The sequence below is a fragment of the Rattus norvegicus genome, chromosome 13 (genome assembly GCF_036323735.1).
Source record: "Rattus norvegicus strain BN/NHsdMcwi chromosome 13, GRCr8, whole genome shotgun sequence".
Lineage (NCBI taxonomy): Eukaryota > Metazoa > Chordata > Mammalia > Rodentia > Muridae > Rattus > Rattus norvegicus.
The window spans coordinates 65,561,993-65,579,599 of record NC_086031.1 but is presented as its reverse complement, the minus strand read 5'-3'; the positions used below and the strand labels follow the sequence as shown (position 1 = coordinate 65,579,599).

Genomic DNA, 17,607 nt, shown 5'->3' with positions numbered 1-17,607 from the left:
TAAGATCTCCTGTCTGTTTCTGGGAACAGAAGGAAGAAAGTGTGTGTGTGTGTGTGTGTGTGTGTGTGTGTGTGTGTGTGTGTGTGTGTGTGAACATGTGCACATGCTCACAGGAAGACCTTAATGAGTTCTCTGGGGATACTGGGGCTTGAAAGAGAGTTCCTCTGATGTCGGTAGAGTCAAGTTCTAGACTTTAAAGATGGCCATAGTTAGGCTTCTGAGATTTCTTTCCCATAGTTATTGACCCCTAAATGACAGACACTGTAGTTGCTTTGATTTACTTCTTTCTTTCACTTGCCAGCTCAAATATTTGTTTCCCAGATGTCCAAGAAATATACATTTTAGTATCATTATTTCATATAATCATTAAGTCCTAAAAAATGGTTTAAAGAAACTTTTTGAAATCTCTTCCCAAGAGACTCCCTTCCCCCAGGAGCTGTATGTATGAGCTGACTGGGTCCTGGCTCCCTAGTTTCTGATTGTTGAAATGACCTTGTAGAAACTCACTCACTCGCTGCCCTTTGCCAAGGACGCAGCTCAAGGAATTGTGATAAGAATTTTGGTGCCAGATTCTACTTAGCCACTCCTCAAGGGAGTGTCCTGAATGTACACACTTGTCCTGATAGCTGAGCCTTCTCAGAAACAGCCCTGATCTGTTTACACTGAGAGGTCATGAGGAGGACTACATCCAGGGTAGGAGAAGGAAGAACTCTCTCTCTCTCTCTCTCTCTCTCTCTCTCTCTCTCTCTCTCTCTCTCTCTTTTAACCTTTAATTCTAGAATATAGTTGCTTAAGGAATCAGCCTTGGGGTTTTCCCTTTAAACTTTGACAAGACTTTATTCCTGCGTGGATTTGAAAGGATGGACACGAAGGTAAATAAATGGTTGTTTCCATATTTGCTATTGCACAGCCTGACACGTAGTAGATGCTCATTAAAGGAACACATACCAATTAAATTGTATTAGTGGGGCTTGTCCTATGTTGCCTCTTTACTTTAAATATACTTTTAACTGACAAATAAAACCGAAGACAAATATCACGCACCACTGTAATACATCGATGCATGCATACACCGTATGGTTTTTACCTCAGGCTAAATACATCTAGGTTGTCTTCAAACATTTATCGTTGGTGAGGCCATTGAATACCAGCCATCTTTTAGCCATTTGGAATGCACAGTCCATTGCCGTAGTCTGCAGTCACCAGTCTGTGCAATAGTTCACTAAAACTTACTCCTGACTGCGGTTAGCATCCACGGATCTCTTTCTCGCCATTACTCCTGCTTCTGCTTCTTTGCAGCCCCGATAACCATCATTCTGTAATCTCTATGATGTCAACCATTTGTTTGTTTATCTAATTTGAGATAGGGCCTTGATATGTAGCCCTGCCTGTCCCACTTACTGTGTATCCCGGGCTAGCCTTGAACTCACAGAGATCTGTTTGCCTCTCCATCCCAAATGCAGGGAATAATGGCATATGCCACCCTGCCTGGTGAGATCAGCCTTTGAGTCCCATGTATAGGTTGAATGCCATCGTGCCGTATTTGTTTGTCTGTGCCTGGTCCAGTCTATCTACCACTATAACAGTCGCTAGTTCTGTATGTGTTGTTGTGAAAGGTAGGACTTCATACTCCATAGTTGAATGGCATCCCATAGTCTATATGGACCACATTTTCTTTATCTGCCCATCAGTTGGGTTGATTCAAGTTCTTGGCTCTTGTGAATAGAACACAGGTGTCCTGAAGTCTTGTCAATACATTAGATTCATTCTCTTTGGCTTTCTATCCGGACTAGAGTCTCCATAGTCTATGGTGCCTCTGTTCTCATTTTCTCTACTATTGTTTTCTGTAACTGCTACACTGTAGTGTTCCAGACTCGCTTTCCTCCACTTCCTCACCAGTTCTTACCTTGTCTTTTGGTAAGATCCATTCAACACGGAGTCAGCCTATCTCACTGTGGCTTGGCCTTCAATTTCTTCGATAATAATGCTGTTGAGACATTTACAAAATATGCTTTGCTATTTATGTGTGTTCTTCTGAAAATACATATCTCAGTCTATTGCTCATATTTTTGCCTTTTATTTCTGTTTGTCAATGTTAATTATATAGAAGGGGCATTTAACCCCTTCCCTGTTTCCTTCGTCTGTCACATTCCTTCTGTCGCATCTTTTCTGATGTTCTCTATAGTGTTCATTTTTAATTAGTAGGGTTTCTTCTTTGATTTTTTTCCTTTCTTTTTCTCCACCTTGCTATTGGAGTTCCTTATATATCCCAGAAATTAACCTCTTATCAAAAATATAGTTTAGTCTGGTTTCTTCCATCTACTCTGCTAATTATTATTATTATATTATTTTTGTTGAGCAAAAGGGTTTTTAGTTTGGTGTAACCCTGTTTGCCAGCTTCTGCCTTTGTTTCCTATGTTTTGGGGGTCTTACCTCCCCATCCGTTCCAACGTTGTGAAGTACTTATGTTATATTTATACTTTTGAAATTTCAGGTTTTCTACCTAAGTTTCTAATCCAGATTTTTAGTTGATTTTCGTACCTAATGCAAGTCCGAGGTCCAGCATCTTTCTTGTGAATGCAGATGTCTCATTCTCCCGGCACTACTCACGGGAGAACTACTCACTAAGGACCACGCTCCTTCCAATGCATGTTCTTAGCACCTTTGCTGAAATCCACTTGGCCGAGAGTGTGTAGTTTTCGAAGATCATAACAGAAAAACTTCCCAGGCCTTATTTAAATTGCAGCCATCTGTTTAATCTTTTGCATTTTCAAGCTTCAGTGCCTAAGTCTGTAATTTAATTAAACACAAGTTGTATTTCACAGGTTGTTTTGAAGGTTCATGGCTAACACCTAATCCGTAAGACATATTTCCTAATTGATTATTACAAATAATTACAAGTGGAGCAATCACAATCATTCCTAGTTTAAACAGTCTTGTAGATAAATTATATGTTTCAATAAAGCTTACATGTCTACAGTCATTGTGTTAATTAAAATCAGCTTATGGGCGACTTTACTATTTATGAATTCTTTTGTTAAAAGAGAAAACAAATTCACCCTACAGGGCATATGTAGGATACACACGAGACACAACGCTCTGACAACCTTTTTTTCAGTTTTGTTCTTTTGGAAAGGAAAGTATTTAAAACTATGTATTTGTGTGTCGGCTAGGAAAATAGATGACTGGTTCTAATAATTCTATTAAGAAATTAGTTCCATTCCTTTTGGGTCACTGCTCAGAACTTCTCAGGTTTTAAAAAATTGTACAAGGTAAAAGGTGAGTTATTTTTGGTACATTTAAAAGTAAATAAATTCATGATAATGTCAAAACGAATAAACTCAGTTCTATAGCCGCTCATTTTCTTCCTCATTTTCCTTCCTCTTTCTCTTCCTCATCTTCTGCCTCCTCCTCTTCTTCCCCTCTCCTCTTCTTCCTCCTGTTACACTGACTAGGCAAATACTCCTTGCCAGAAGAAAATTATATACTGCTCTTATGAAAGGCTTTCTTAGTTAGGGTTTGTTCAATAACTCAGAATGATTCATGTTAGTGATGAGTGCTGAAACAGAGAAAAAAGTCAATTGGCTAGGATATTATCACTTGCGTGCTAAGAAAAATAAATGTTCTCGAAAAATAACCACCCAAAGGACTGGATACATTCTTCTTTGGTTTCTCTCATGGGGTCTCCAACAACTGCAGGTTGTTGTAACGGCTCAGTGCTGTGAGTTTCGGCTTCCCTCAGAGGCTCCTCTATTCAGCAGACACTGAACTTTGCAATGTGCTAGGCACTCACTTGGCATTGGGCTGGCTGAAAACGAAAACCAGATGTAGTCCCGCCCCGCTCTGGCTAACAGACTGTGGGGAGAGAAATTGATTAAATAGTCAAATTAAACAGTTGAAAATCTAAAATGTAGCTTGGAGAGTATGAATTAGTGGAGGGAGGCACGGCTTCTCCACAAAGGAGGAGAGACGAAACTAAAAACCCGGGAGAAACGGGAACTAACAAGGGGAATGGCAGAGGAAAGAACGGTTTAGGAAAAGACAGAAAGAAAATATCCTATGGGAGAAGAATGTGCAAACCAAGTAAGAGAAGTAAAAGACACGGGGGTTTCTGAAGGTGGACGGCAGATCATGCAGATTAATGTAGTCTGTGCTTAGGGGGTTCCATTCTAACACTGGAGGGGTTTGATTGGTTTATGATCTAACAGTGCTTATGTCTACTTTGTTTCCCATGGGCAATGGATTAAAGAAGACTTCCTAGTGCCTTACAAAGGGAGTCTTAGGGCCTCTCCTATAGTCTGGGATCTTTGGAAGCCAAGAAGACAAATCAAGGAACAAGGTTGTAGCTGAGCAGATGGGAAGGCACTGAAACATTCGAAAGCTGTTCAGTAGGTAAAATGGGTATGGCTTAGGTATGGGAGGAATGTGAGCGAGCGAAGGCTCAAGATTGACATTGCCTGCATTTTGAATTGGACTAACTGGATGGACAGATACTCTCTCCATAGACGGCAGACAGACTCTAAGAAAGAACCAGGTTCTAAGGTAGAAGTGAAATTATGAATTTTTGTTTTGATACCTCCCCGGAGATGGACAGGATGCTTTAGTAAAAATGGACTGGACACCACGGCAGTGGAGCGTCATCATAGGGAAGCTGCATTAGATGAGAGATGCACGCATGCGCGGCACCACAGTGGACCAGTGCAGTCCACCATTGTCGTGACTGTTAACTGAAGGTCTTGCCAAGGATGAAATCGCCCAGGAAGAATGCAGTTAAGATGGCCTGGAAAAGATCCTCTAGGAACTCCAAGATCTTTATTGACCAAGTAAGGAGAAAGAGTCAGCCCTTGAGAGACACGATTCTAAAAGAGCAGGGCGATGCATCAGCAAGGACAGAGACTGGTTCAGGAAGACAGAGTCGTGCCCAATGTGGCTGGAAGTTCATGGAGATGGAGAGGGAACGGCGTTTGCGTGGAGTACTATCATGAGGATCTCTTGTGACTTGACTCCAAGCTATATTTTAGTGAAGTTTGGAGGCCAGAGGCCAGATTTGACACCAGTTGGGTCTTTCATGCAGATGAAGAGGAGGTTATCATAAATACACAGTTGGATGTTTGTGCGAAAAGGAGAAGAGAGATGGGATGGCGGTAAGGAGGATTAGGGGCGCAGAGCTATTCTCTTGTCTTGTTTTAGGCTGTAGAATCTTGAAAGACTTGAAATCTAATTAGAAAGAGAGTAAGCATGTATGGCAGAGCGAGTAAGTCACCAGAACCCAGGGCTCCGAGTGCTGTGTGTGTGAGCGGTTTTTCCCTTTGGTTCACTGGATGCTGACTTTTTTTTTTCTTTTGTCATCACACAAATCTCTCATTTGTGAGATGGATGGATGCGAGGAGAGGGATGCGAGGAGAGGGATGCGAGGAGAGGGATGCGAGGAGAGGGATGCGAGGAGAGGGATGCGAGGATTCTCTGTGAACTTCTTGGCTCCACTCTACAGTGACAGTCAGTGATGGAGGAGTCCTTATTAGAGTTTCCGTCAAAATCAACAGAACAAAATCCACACAAGGAGTGCCTTCGGGAAGTAAACATGGCAAGATTTAAGAAAAGAAGAAGGGGGGGGGGAGAGGAAGAAAGAGAACATGATCTTCATCCTTCATAAACTTCCTAACTTAGATATTTTGGTGGTTTCAGCCTCTTCATACCCCATGAGGTCATTTAAGAAGACAGATCCATTACGTTTTGTCTAATAGCATTTTTTCTTTGGTCCCAGTCCATCTTACCTTCCTAAAGGACTTGCGGTGGCGGGGAGAAAGAGTTGAACTGTGAATCTCTAGTGAACAATGCTCTTTCCAGATTATAGGAAAAGGAGGCAGGTGAAGGGACAGACCAGGATGAGATGGAAAAGCAGTTTTGAAAAGACGCTGCCTGCTTAGAAACAGGGGAGGGAGGCTAAGCAAAGCCCCAGTTCTTTTTTAATCTCCTCACGTACATTTCTGATAGTACCTTTGAACACACACTTTTCTCTTGGTCTCTGTTAAATCTTTCCTCTCAGCTCCTGTAAGAATACGTTTTGTAAGCTTGACAGAAGTTAGCTCCAGCTCTGTCATTCAGGAGGACCAAGTGCTTACATGGAGACAGAGTGTGTTCATGCTTCCCTTCCTGGTTTGAAATTCCAGGATCCAGTAAATGTTGGTCATTGCTTACTGGCTGCTACTCTGTTGTTCTCAGGATGATCCTTGTGGGTCTCTGGGCTGTCAGCAAATATAAACTCTTTGTTTTCAAGTATCCACGAACAGCCCCTGATTGTGAACTAGTTCAGAACAGTCAGATACCTAAGGTCTTTTTCTTTCATGCCTCTTGTAAGTGCTTCACTGCCTACCTGAAGCAAAGAAAAAGCCTGGTTTACTCTCAAATTTACACAGTTTACCTCAGCTTGTGGAAGATGTTAGGGTAACCAACAGCCTCACACATCACTGTCTTTAGGAAATTTTATGAATCCAGACTTTTAAAAATAATTATAAGGCTTTCAGTTCAAAGCATTTGCAAGTTCAAAGGTGCATTCTTTTCCATGAAGCACATTTTTAATTTAAAGTTAAGGTGATACCTAGCTTTGATGGTCATAGACCAAGGCACTGAATTGCACAGATACAACTTAGCAAACCTGTGCTTCACCCTCAGGTTAAAAAAAGAAATCATCAGAAAAAAAAAGGGTTTTTTTTGTTTGTTTGTTTGTTTTTGTTTTTTTGCATCACACAAATCTCTCATTTTGGTGCAACCCCATCACTTATATGTCTGTTTCTGTCACTTTTAGGACATTCTTAAATGCGTCCTTATTTGCCTTGTTTCTGTGGACACTTGTATTTGTCTTGTTTCCTGTGGTGATTGTAGCAGTTGCCTTTACAATGTTTCTAAATTCTTAGCTTTAAACTTCAGAGGGGCTCAGAATGTCAGGGCAAGACCCTGGCTTACTACTGCTATAAAAGAAAGTGCCTTGTATTGAAGCACAGGGAGACAGCTCGCTGTGGTTTCCTCAGTCAGCAGCACCATTAACCTAGTGATATGGTGTTACTACTTGGTTAGTTACACCATTGGGATTTGTTTTTGGGAAGTAGAACAGATTCAGAAAATACACCTTGCATCATTTAAATCAATTTGATGGCAGATTTTCCCTACGCTCATGGTTTTCTTTTATGGAAGGTTCATGCAGTTTACTTAGACTGGGGGCACGAGATGCTTGTGAAATGGAATTGTATCTTTCAGATCCTTCAAATTTCAAGACCTTCAAATGCTTCTCACCCTTACGATTACAGTAAGATTTATCCCACAGTGTATTATTCCTATAGTATTTTTGTATCCATCTTACCCAAATCCTTTTAAAATGAATAGCAAGTTTTGCCTCCAACCCACGAGTTATCAAGTAGAGAGGCCACAAAGATCAAGAATTTCCCCTCTGGGAAAGAGCAAAGGATTTATGACTAGATAATAACGTTTAGGTAGCAGTGACAGATTTTCAACTGTCAAATGCAATTGACTGATGAGGTTCTGATTTAGCTCAGTGGTAGAGCCCTCATCTAGAGAGCAAGATGTACTGAGTTAGGTAAGGGGCACGTACTGAGTTCGACGGAGACATCTGAATTTTATGGGACCCATTGTAGACCTTGCATCATACCCGAGAGGAGAAACTTTGCACCTCTGTGCTTCCTCAGAACATCTTTCAGCTTATTTTTATGGGACAAATATTTTAAGTGTTCGAGCTTTTGCAAATGTAGTCTGGAAAAGCAGGATGTTGCTGCAGCACACACTTCCTCCCCCTCCCCCTTCACTCTCTGCCACTGTCTCTGGCTCTTTACCACATGTTTAATACCGATCTTTGAAGCATAAGCACTTCTGGAGATCTGGGTAGCACAGTGTGTCAGCTCCATGTTCTGTCTGAAAGGCTCCTGTAGGGCCAGGGTTTGAGTTGATCCGGGGGCAGGGAGAACATGAGCCCTAATCAATCCCATTTGGGGCTACATTTATACATGAGTCATACCTCCTATTCCACTAAGAATGGGTCAACAAAAGAGGAGCCATCCCTTTCATTCACGGAGGAAATGTTTCTTGTTATAGCGGGCGACTAGCTAAAGAAAATCAGAACTGACTGTAGGGTGAATCTTAGCATCTATAAGTGACAGACTGATAATAATAGGAGTATGTGGGTTTTTATTAAGAGATTGTGCAGTTCTAAATGCTTTTGTTTGTTAACTCATTTAAATGTGCAATGACTACAGGAAGTAGTTATGGAGTAGCTGCTCTGGTCTTTATTTTATTAATGAAGAAATAATAATGCTGTTAAATGCCCAAACAACTGAAAGGACACAGATTTGAACAGTCAAACTCCAGAGCCCACATTCTTTATTTTTGTAAAGTTTTTTTTTATTCGTCTCCCATTACATCCTGACTGCATTTCCCCCTCTGTGTTCTCGTTCTTAAGTCGGCAGCTCTCCTGTTCCTAACGCAGAGGGCCTTTCTCCATTTTCCATCTCCTGCTTGAGGAGTTGCATCCAGCAACATCTTTACGGACGTTTGACAAAGTGACCTCCTTCTTAGAAAAAACATCTTTTAATTTGAATTTGAAAATTAAATGTAACACACTGTAAATGTTTGTACTGGTCCAACATGAAAACAAATGTAAAGTGCCTACTGTGTTTGGATGGTGTTTATTTAATTCAGCTGGATGCAGATGATACAGTGAGAAGGTTGCATTAACCTTACTCCAATTAAAAAAATGATTTACATGGAGTACCTTTGAACTGTAGTTGTCACAGTCCTTATCAAGAGGTTGAATACTTAGTGTTTGAGCTTTTCATATGTTGATAATTTTAAAAGAAAGCAAGTTTCCTGTTAAAGCCTTTAGTCTATTTAAGAATATTCTAAAAATCTTGAATGATACAAAACCTTTTTAGCATTTCAGCATGATTTTCACTATGAAAGTTACATAAATCGTGATAAAAAAGTTGTCATGTTTTGGGCCCAAAGTGTTGTTTGTTGTTTTTTTTAGCCTTTTCTATTCCACATTTCTTGCTCTGAATAGTTGTATATAGTATTTTGACTCTGCAACATATTCTTCACAGTTCAAAAGATTGTTTCTTAGCACATGCAGGATAAATATACTTGAGGAAAGAAATCTAAGACCTTCAGTCATGTGCGCATGCACATGTGTAAAACACATTAATACATATGCAGGTTGCTATTGTACACCGATCCACACTTATATACTCGTGAATACACCATCTACACACACACACACACACACACACACACACACACACCCATGCACACAGACAGACACAGACACACACACAGACACAGACAGACAACACACATACACACATACACACACACACACGCACCCATGCACACAGACACACACACAGACATAGACAGACAGACACACACACAGACACACATACACACATACACACACTCACGCACGCACCCTGTACACATGCACACAGACACACACACACAGACACACACAGACACACACACAGACACACACACAGATACACACACAGATACACACACACACACACACACACACACACACACACACACACACCACTCGTGCTCAGTTACACACATTTTTGAAACCAGTTCTGGCTCAAACACTTTCTTTGGCCAATTTTGATACGGTGCTAACCTCCGTGAAAACAACCTTTTGACATTATTTATAACTTGTCATAATGGGCCTTGCATTCCTCCTGCTTTTAATATCACATCCTGAGTATTTATACATTTTATATTTCCACATTGGATCCTTTTTGCAAAAATTCTTTTATGACAAGAAGATTTCTTTCCCCTGCAATCTGAAAGATAAGAGATAACAAATTAAGTGGTATAGCCTTACCGACTTTCTAAAAGGAAATACTTCTGGAGACACAATGTTCAGTAAAGCAAGGGAAAACACTGTCCTTTAAAAAACATTTAAGACATGGAGTTTCTGACTTAATTTTGGGCAGGGAGACGCGGTTCCTGCTTGCCGTTGAGATTTCCAAATAATTATAAGAATATTTAATTGAAAAATCACGTAAAGCCTCCCAAGTGGTCTCTGAGTTGCCGTCATTCCATGTTGCTTTAAACCATGAATTTTTTGAATGGCCTGTATTGCTTCACACGAGTTTTCCTTCATGGGAATAAATCTGTGGCTGTGTTTCAGATTACATTCTGATCTTTATAACTTGATAAACTCCGTGAAGGAAGGGATTCCTTCAAAGACATTCTCTTTCCCTACTCCCAGGCATTGGACTAGAGGAGAGGTTAGCAATCCCATTTTCTTGGCAGGTCAATATTTCTTTCTTTGACTCTTAATGATGTGATGGCATCCAGCATGGGTCTTTGGGCAACTCTCACAAGACTCCCAAGAATTCAGAAGGGAAATAGCAGCAGCAGTATGTAATGGGGCAGCTCTTCGCGATGGAGTGTTATTAATTTATACCAGACCACTTGTTCAAGGTTACTCTACCCACCCTCCTCTGTGATCCAGAGCCAAAGGATTCTAATGGGCAATTACCTTTTGTCAAATTATGTCCTGACTTACCTTACAGTATCGAATTTTACCCCAAACGGCTCATAGACACTTTATTAACATGTCTCTCATTCTTAACATATGCTGAAGAAGGAGCTAGAAGCCAAATATTTTCCTTTACCACAGGAATACCCCATTTCCAAAACAATGACGGAGACTAGACTATGTTCTGCGAGAAAATTGGCAGTTTTCCCAAGTAATTTGAAAGACTTTCTTCTATGATTTACTGATAAAAAAAAAAAAACCTTGGAAACACTCCTAATTTGAGGTATAATAGATTTTAAAATTCTGATATTCTGATACACTGAATGAAAGCAAGTACATATGATTATACACAAATAACTTCTATAAATTTCTAAGAATTATGTCTAGAAACTTTATGTACACTGAGAAGGATGGATATATATATATGACTGGAGGGAGTGAAAATATGTTGTAATTATAATTTAATCATGAAATCATTTAGCATATATGTATATGCTTCATAATTTTTACTGTCTACCCTTATTTGCTTGGTTGATGAAGTCAGAAAGGTGGTGTTAATGAAAAGGTGGGCTTTCCCCCTTTTTAGGTGACAATCCTGTTTGTCATATGAGTTCTATGCAGCTCAAGTTTGGTATTTGAATTGTAGGGCCATTCAGGGATGAAGTCCTTAGAACTACTAGAGACTGAGCGCACTTCCAGGATTTTGTGAGTTACCTTGCTCCTCACCACCCGTGAAAGTTAGGATGCTTGGTCAGTCAGTTCTAACACCTACCTCTGGCTATCGGAAGCTTGAAGTTTCTTGTTGCAGAATTCAGATATGTTTTGTAGCGTTGTCCTGTTTGCTGTAATATTGAGTCTGTGTTATGGGGCTCCTTTGGCTATGCATGGTTAGGTCTCAATAGTGAGAACATCAACAGTGAGGAAATAACTGGACCACGCAAGCTCGCCAACACTGTTTACGGGGCTGCTTGGTCTGCACAGTACTTTGACACACTTGTTTGTGCACTTTTCTCAAGAACCTCCTTTATGATTTTTTTTTCATGATCATTGACATCTTCCTGTTTAGAAAGAGTAATTTGTTTAGTGAAATTTGGACTATTTCCCCTTGACAATTGAACAGTTCCAGACTATTCTAGAATTCACAGTGATCTTCCTACCTCATTCTGCCAAAGGCTGGGTTACAAATATGGGCTATCACACGTGGCAGAGCAACTTTGCACTCGGTTACTTTTAGAAAGACGAATTCAGACTATTTTATTTGACAAATAGGACATCACATCCATAATCAGTCTGCATGAAGCTTTATGGTCCTAAAGGCTGATGACAATTGAATAAATCCCAACTATACGTGTATATCTCAGATACATACAACATGGATAAGCCCCGAATTCTTCCCATAACTGTTTAAATAAAAACACATGGGAAGGAAGTAAAAAAAAAAGTAACAGTTTTATTGATCAGAAGTATCACATACATAAATTCATTAACAGTAAATTGGTAAATTCCATTTTCCAGAGTTCATCTGGGTGGGGGTTCCATGAAGAAGTATTCAGACGTTTCAACATTGTTTGCTTATGGAAAACATTTGGCAATTGTGTCGGCAAAGAGCAGTGTCAAAAATCTAAACGTTTCCCCCTCGACATCTGCATTTGTTTATTAAAAAACAAATCCACCCCACACCCCCATCTCTCAAACAAGTTTAGTTTGTCACGGAATGGTTTTCAATTGTTGTAAAAGGCGATCTCAAATTTTCGTATGTGTACCAGCTCGGTGTATTGGTTTATTTCATTTCCATGTGTCTGACATCTAAGACTTTAGAGAGGAATGATCTTAAAGCATTATTTAAAGAAAAAACTCACAAAACTACGGGGAGAAGAATCACTTTATAGTTTTGACCTCAAGAAGGACTGTTAGAGAAACTGATAGCCCAGGGCTCTTGGAGATTGGTTTTATAGCCTATACCAAGAAGCATCTGTCTTCTGTCCTCTTGAAAGTGCTTTGTCAATTGAGCTCAATACCTTTTCTATGCTATTCTCCACACCTCAACCTGCTTGAAATGGAAACGCGTCTTTTTTGGTAAAAGTCTATGAATGTGCACTCGTTATACCCGGTGTTCTCATTAAAACTAGAAACTGACGAAAGAGAAGGAAGGGACACTGTTTTCCTTTCTACAAAAATGTATAGGCTCATTCATCTATGCCTTCATCGAACTGTTTTAACTTTGATCTAAAGAAACGTAGTGAACATGGGGGAAATAATCCACGGTATCTTCCTTCTTGGCATTCCTTATTCAGTTCTCCGCTTTAGAACTCCTTAAAAATCTTGAGGTTACCTGATTAATGGGGTTATGCACCAGGGCATTGCCTTGAAAGTTGTGAGGTACAAGACTTGCTGTAAATATCAGTCATGTCCGGAAAGGTCACTCACTTTCTGTTTAAGGCGAATCCTGACGATTAGGACTTCAGATTACTCAGTCAACTGGAGAACCAGCCAGTGTCTAGGTAACATGCAGTTGTGGCAGACGGAGAGTTTGCAAATCTAATGCAATTCTCAGGCCTCATCAGAGAAGCTTCTTAGTGTGCGAGACATGAGTAATACTGAGACTCAGAACCGGTCAATGCATAGATAATGTGACCACAGAGTGTTCAGCCGCAACTGGTACATCTTTTTTTTTTTTTTTTACATCTCTCTCCAAGGCTTAGGGACACAAAGAGAGTAGTGGTCATGTTTGACTGCTGTGAATCTGTCTTCTGGATGTGACACAGCCATTGCACTCATGAACTCATAGCAGTTCGGTTTACCTACACAAGATCAATTGGGTCGATGTTATCATAGAGAAGGGACACATGGTGCCTAACTCCCAGCTTAGTACATACATAATCACAGGTGACGGCTAATGGGGAAGAGAGAGTCATATTTCTTCAGGGTGTGGCCCCTGGTGGATTGCCCATGCACCATTGGATGGCCATACTCTCATGCACATATGGGCACACTAATTGAATGCACCGGTGGGGTTAAAAACAAAACAAAACAACAACAGAATGAATTAAAGTTGGGCAGAGGATGTGTTTAGAGAAGTCTGGGGGCATCAGGGGGGAGGGTAGATATTCCCAGAATGCATTGCATCCATCTATGAAACTTAGATATGAAAAATGCTAATAAATTCACATCTACTGAATAATATATTATTCTTTAGACAGAAATTGAGATGATAAACGGGAACAGCCTGTTATACTTGGTCTAATGTATTTGACCAACTTCCTCTCAATAAACATTTTGTGACTGCAACACTAATTTTTGTCCTCTAGTTGATGAGTTTTGAAAAACCTAACACAAATGTACGCCCACAAGTTCAAATCAATGAGAACATCCAAAACAGATTGGATCGTCTTGAAAATGACTGATGTGGAGGAAGGGACTATAATCCAAGCTCACTGGTACTGTCTCATTGCCCAAGCCACAGTGACTCACTGTGCCCAACTCCAAGAAAAAATGGAAATGACTTCTTATTTGAAATAGCTTTTTATGTTGTCATGTTCTTTGGTTATCTGTTCATTCTTTGACACATGATACTTGAGACCCTAGAAGTGAAAACCGTCTGATCTGTTTTGCATGGACCAAGGACGCCACATGGGAGCTCTGCGTTTGTTTGTACTGCTGGGCTGGAATCCATTGGTTCATCCTTTCAAGAGCATCACCACCGAGCCATGGCCCTTGGTCCTTCATTTTGTGAGCTTTTAAAGTTAAATATTTCATGCAGATAGGAGGTTTTTGGAGAAAAAGTGCTATTTTAGATTAAAAAAAAAAGAATAAAGAAACCGTTCACTAAATAGTTGCAGGAGAAAGCATCGTACATGACTTTGGCAATTTAGTTGTCCAAGGAATTGCCTCTTGGTTCTTAGTGATCCCCACCTTGACATTTTTTTGGACTCTAAACACACAGATGCACAAGCACACAGGCACGTACTCTCTTCATTAGTGTGCATCGTGCTCAGTAAGGTGAGATCGGAACGCCTCCCTTTTAATGAAAGAGAATGTATAGCGGTCCGTGTCCCAGCTTACAACAGGGCGGTTTCACAGATCTCAGGACTGCACATTTTCTCTGTAAGTGTGCACGAGTGCAGTCTCCAAATGCTTCTCTTATGAGAGCATTTCCTGATGGCTTCCTCACTGCATCTGATTGAAGTTTATAGCAACAACCTGAGTGGGCATTCGTCCAACTTTTCTCCCTAACTACACTATAAACACCACATCAGCTCTGTCAGTTCCGTTTTCCAAAGCCCGGAAGAGAATTTGACCCATAACAGAAATATCAGTTGATATTTGTATGAAACAATGAAAAAATCCCATACTTATGTAACTTTAGATCATTTATTAAGGTTAAAAGCGGTTAAGGGATAGGTATTAACCTCTGATGCTTTATTTAATGGTATAGTTAAAATGTAAACTTTATAAGGAACTTCATCCCTTAAACTTTTCTACTTAGTAAGTGCAAACTGAGATAATTTGCGATGGATTTTTTTGAAGTTCAGTAACAGAGGGATTTTCCCATAATTCACCTTAAGATATTTTCTTTAAAAAAAAATCAAATCTTAATGGCTTTGGAAAGTGTACCCTTCTAAGTGGCTTTTGAGTAAACACACTTTAGGGAAGACTGACTGGACTGAAGAAGGTGACTAGCGTGGATATAGAAGGACCAGCAGGTGGCACTGCATTCCAATACTGAATAAGAAATGGAGTCTTCCAGAGGGTGGACTTATTTGGCAAAACCAAAATTTCTATCAATAATTTTACAAGAAAATTTGTATACCATGCTATGAAGCCCACATATTAATTTATACATGCAATATAAAATAGTTTGAAGTTTAATAGGAGTGCCTTTTCTCTTTTGCTTTTATTGTTTTTAGGCTTAGCTTTGCTATCATATACAGCAGTATAATTTTATACCAGATTATATTTTATTTTCTTTCAGCATATACTAATAAGATGCCCCAGGAGCTGGACATTTTCTTGGACTCTAAACACACAGACGCATAAGCACACAGGCACATACTCTCTTTAATATAAAGTGTGCATCATGCTCGGTAAGGTGAGGTCAGAACACCTCCCTTTTAATGAAAGAGAATGTACACTACTACAAGCAATGGTTAGATTTGGCTTCAAGAAAATGTGACCATATACTGGATATATTTATTTATTATGTTTTTTTACTTGCCAGGTAGAATAAAGTTTATTGCATTTTTTATTTACATTTCAAATGTTATCCCCTTTCCCGGTTTCCTGTCCATAAACCCCCATCCTACCCCTTCTCCCCCTTCTTCTAGGAGGGTGGTCCCTGACCCAACCACTCATCCCATCTGCCTCCCTGCACTGACATTCCCCTACACTGGGATGGGGGTGGGGGGTCCTTGGCAAGACAAGGGCTTCTCCCATTGGTGCCCAACAAGGCCTCTGTTACATATGCAGCTAGAGCTATGGGTCTGTCCATGTGTTCTCTTTGGATGGTGGTTTAGTGCCTGGGAGCTCTGGCTGGTTGGTATTGTTGTTCTTATGGAGTTGCAAATCCCTTCAGTTCCTTCAATCGTTTCTCTAACTCCTTCAATGGGGACCCTGTTCTCAGTTCAATGGTTGGCTGCAAGCATCTGCCTCTGTATTTGTCATGCTCTGGCAGAGACCCTCAGGAGACAGCTATATCAGGTTCCTGTCAGCGTTCACTTCTTGGCATCAGCAATACTGTCTGGGTTTGGTGGCTGTATATATTATGGGCTGGATCCCCAGATGGGGCAGTCTCTGAATGGCCATTCCTTCAGTCTCTGCCCCAAACTTTGTCTCCATATCCCCTCCTACGAATATTTTTGTTCCCCCTTCTAAAAAGGACTGAAGCATCCACACTTTGGTCATCCTTCTTCTTGAGCTTCATGTGGTCTGTGGATTGTATTTTGGGTAATTCGATACTTTTGAGCTAATATCTATTTATCGTGACTGCATATCATGTGTATTTTGTTGAGATTGGGTTACCTCACTCAGGATGTTATTTTCTAGTTCCATCCATTTGCCTATGAATTTCATGAAGTCATTGTTTTTGATAGCTGAGTAATATTCCATTGTGTAGATGTACCACATTTTCTGTATCCATTCCTCTGTTGAAGGGCTTCTGGGTTCTTTCCAGATTCTGGCTATTATAAATAAGGCTGCTGTGAACATAGTGGAGCATGTGTCTTTGTTATATGTTGGAGCATCTTTTGGGTAAATGCTCAGGAGTGGTATAGCTGGGTCTTCAGGTAGTACCATGTCCAATTTTCTGAGGAACCTCCAGACTGATTTCCAGAATGGTTGTACCAGTCTGCAATCCCACCAACAATGGAGGCATGCTCCTCTTTCTCCACATCCTTGCCGACATCTGTTATCACCTGAGTTTTTGATCTTAGCCTTTTTTTTGTGTTTTATTCACTCTAAAAAGGGACAGTATATTTTGCTCAGTGGTAAATGGAATTCCAAGACATAAAAATTATTTATAAATTATTATTTTATTCTTCTTCATTAATAAGCTTGTAAGTATATCAATCAAGTAGGATTCTTCTGAGTACATACTATATTTCATTACCCATGCTGTTTAGCTGTGTGATTAGACAGAAAATATTGCAGGGAGACTTGTTAAATGAGAGCAGGCATTTAGATCCTATGAGAACTTTAAAAATCTCTGCTCCATGGGATACTTACTAAAGAGGCAGTTTTGCTAAAAATCAATCCAAGAGATCTAGTTCCTAATGTCCATGATAACATGTTTGGCTATGTAGGCTAGGAATAACCAAACCAAACCAAACCCAATGCAACCAAACCAACCGACCAACCTGCCAACCAATCAACCAACCAGCCAGCCAGCCAGCCAACCACTTACCCCAATTGTTCAAAAACAGTATGTTTTGATTTTAGGCAAATATTTAAGTCTCCCCTAACTTTCAAACTATGTGTACAGTAATCTTTAGGGACCAATGCTACAGTTTGGATTTTAAATGCACCCTAAAATTCTTAAGTGATTAAGTCACAGAATACCCCTATCC

At 40.1% G+C, this 17,607-nt stretch overlaps 1 protein-coding gene across 6 annotated transcripts in view; it reads left to right on the top strand.

Annotated features, from left to right (window-relative positions):
* Hmcn1 (hemicentin 1) overlaps window positions 1–17,607 on the top strand; it is a 469,150-nt gene that overhangs the window by 55,082 nt on the left and 396,461 nt on the right. The window contains exon 1 of one of the 6 annotated variants that reach the window (XM_039090459.2): window positions 3,846–4,823. Coding sequence is in view for 1 of the 2 variants with exons in the window: in XM_039090456.2 (XP_038946384.2) it covers window positions 5,108–5,144 (37 nt within the window). In the remaining variant the exon portion in view is untranslated. 6 annotated transcript variants of the gene reach the window in all.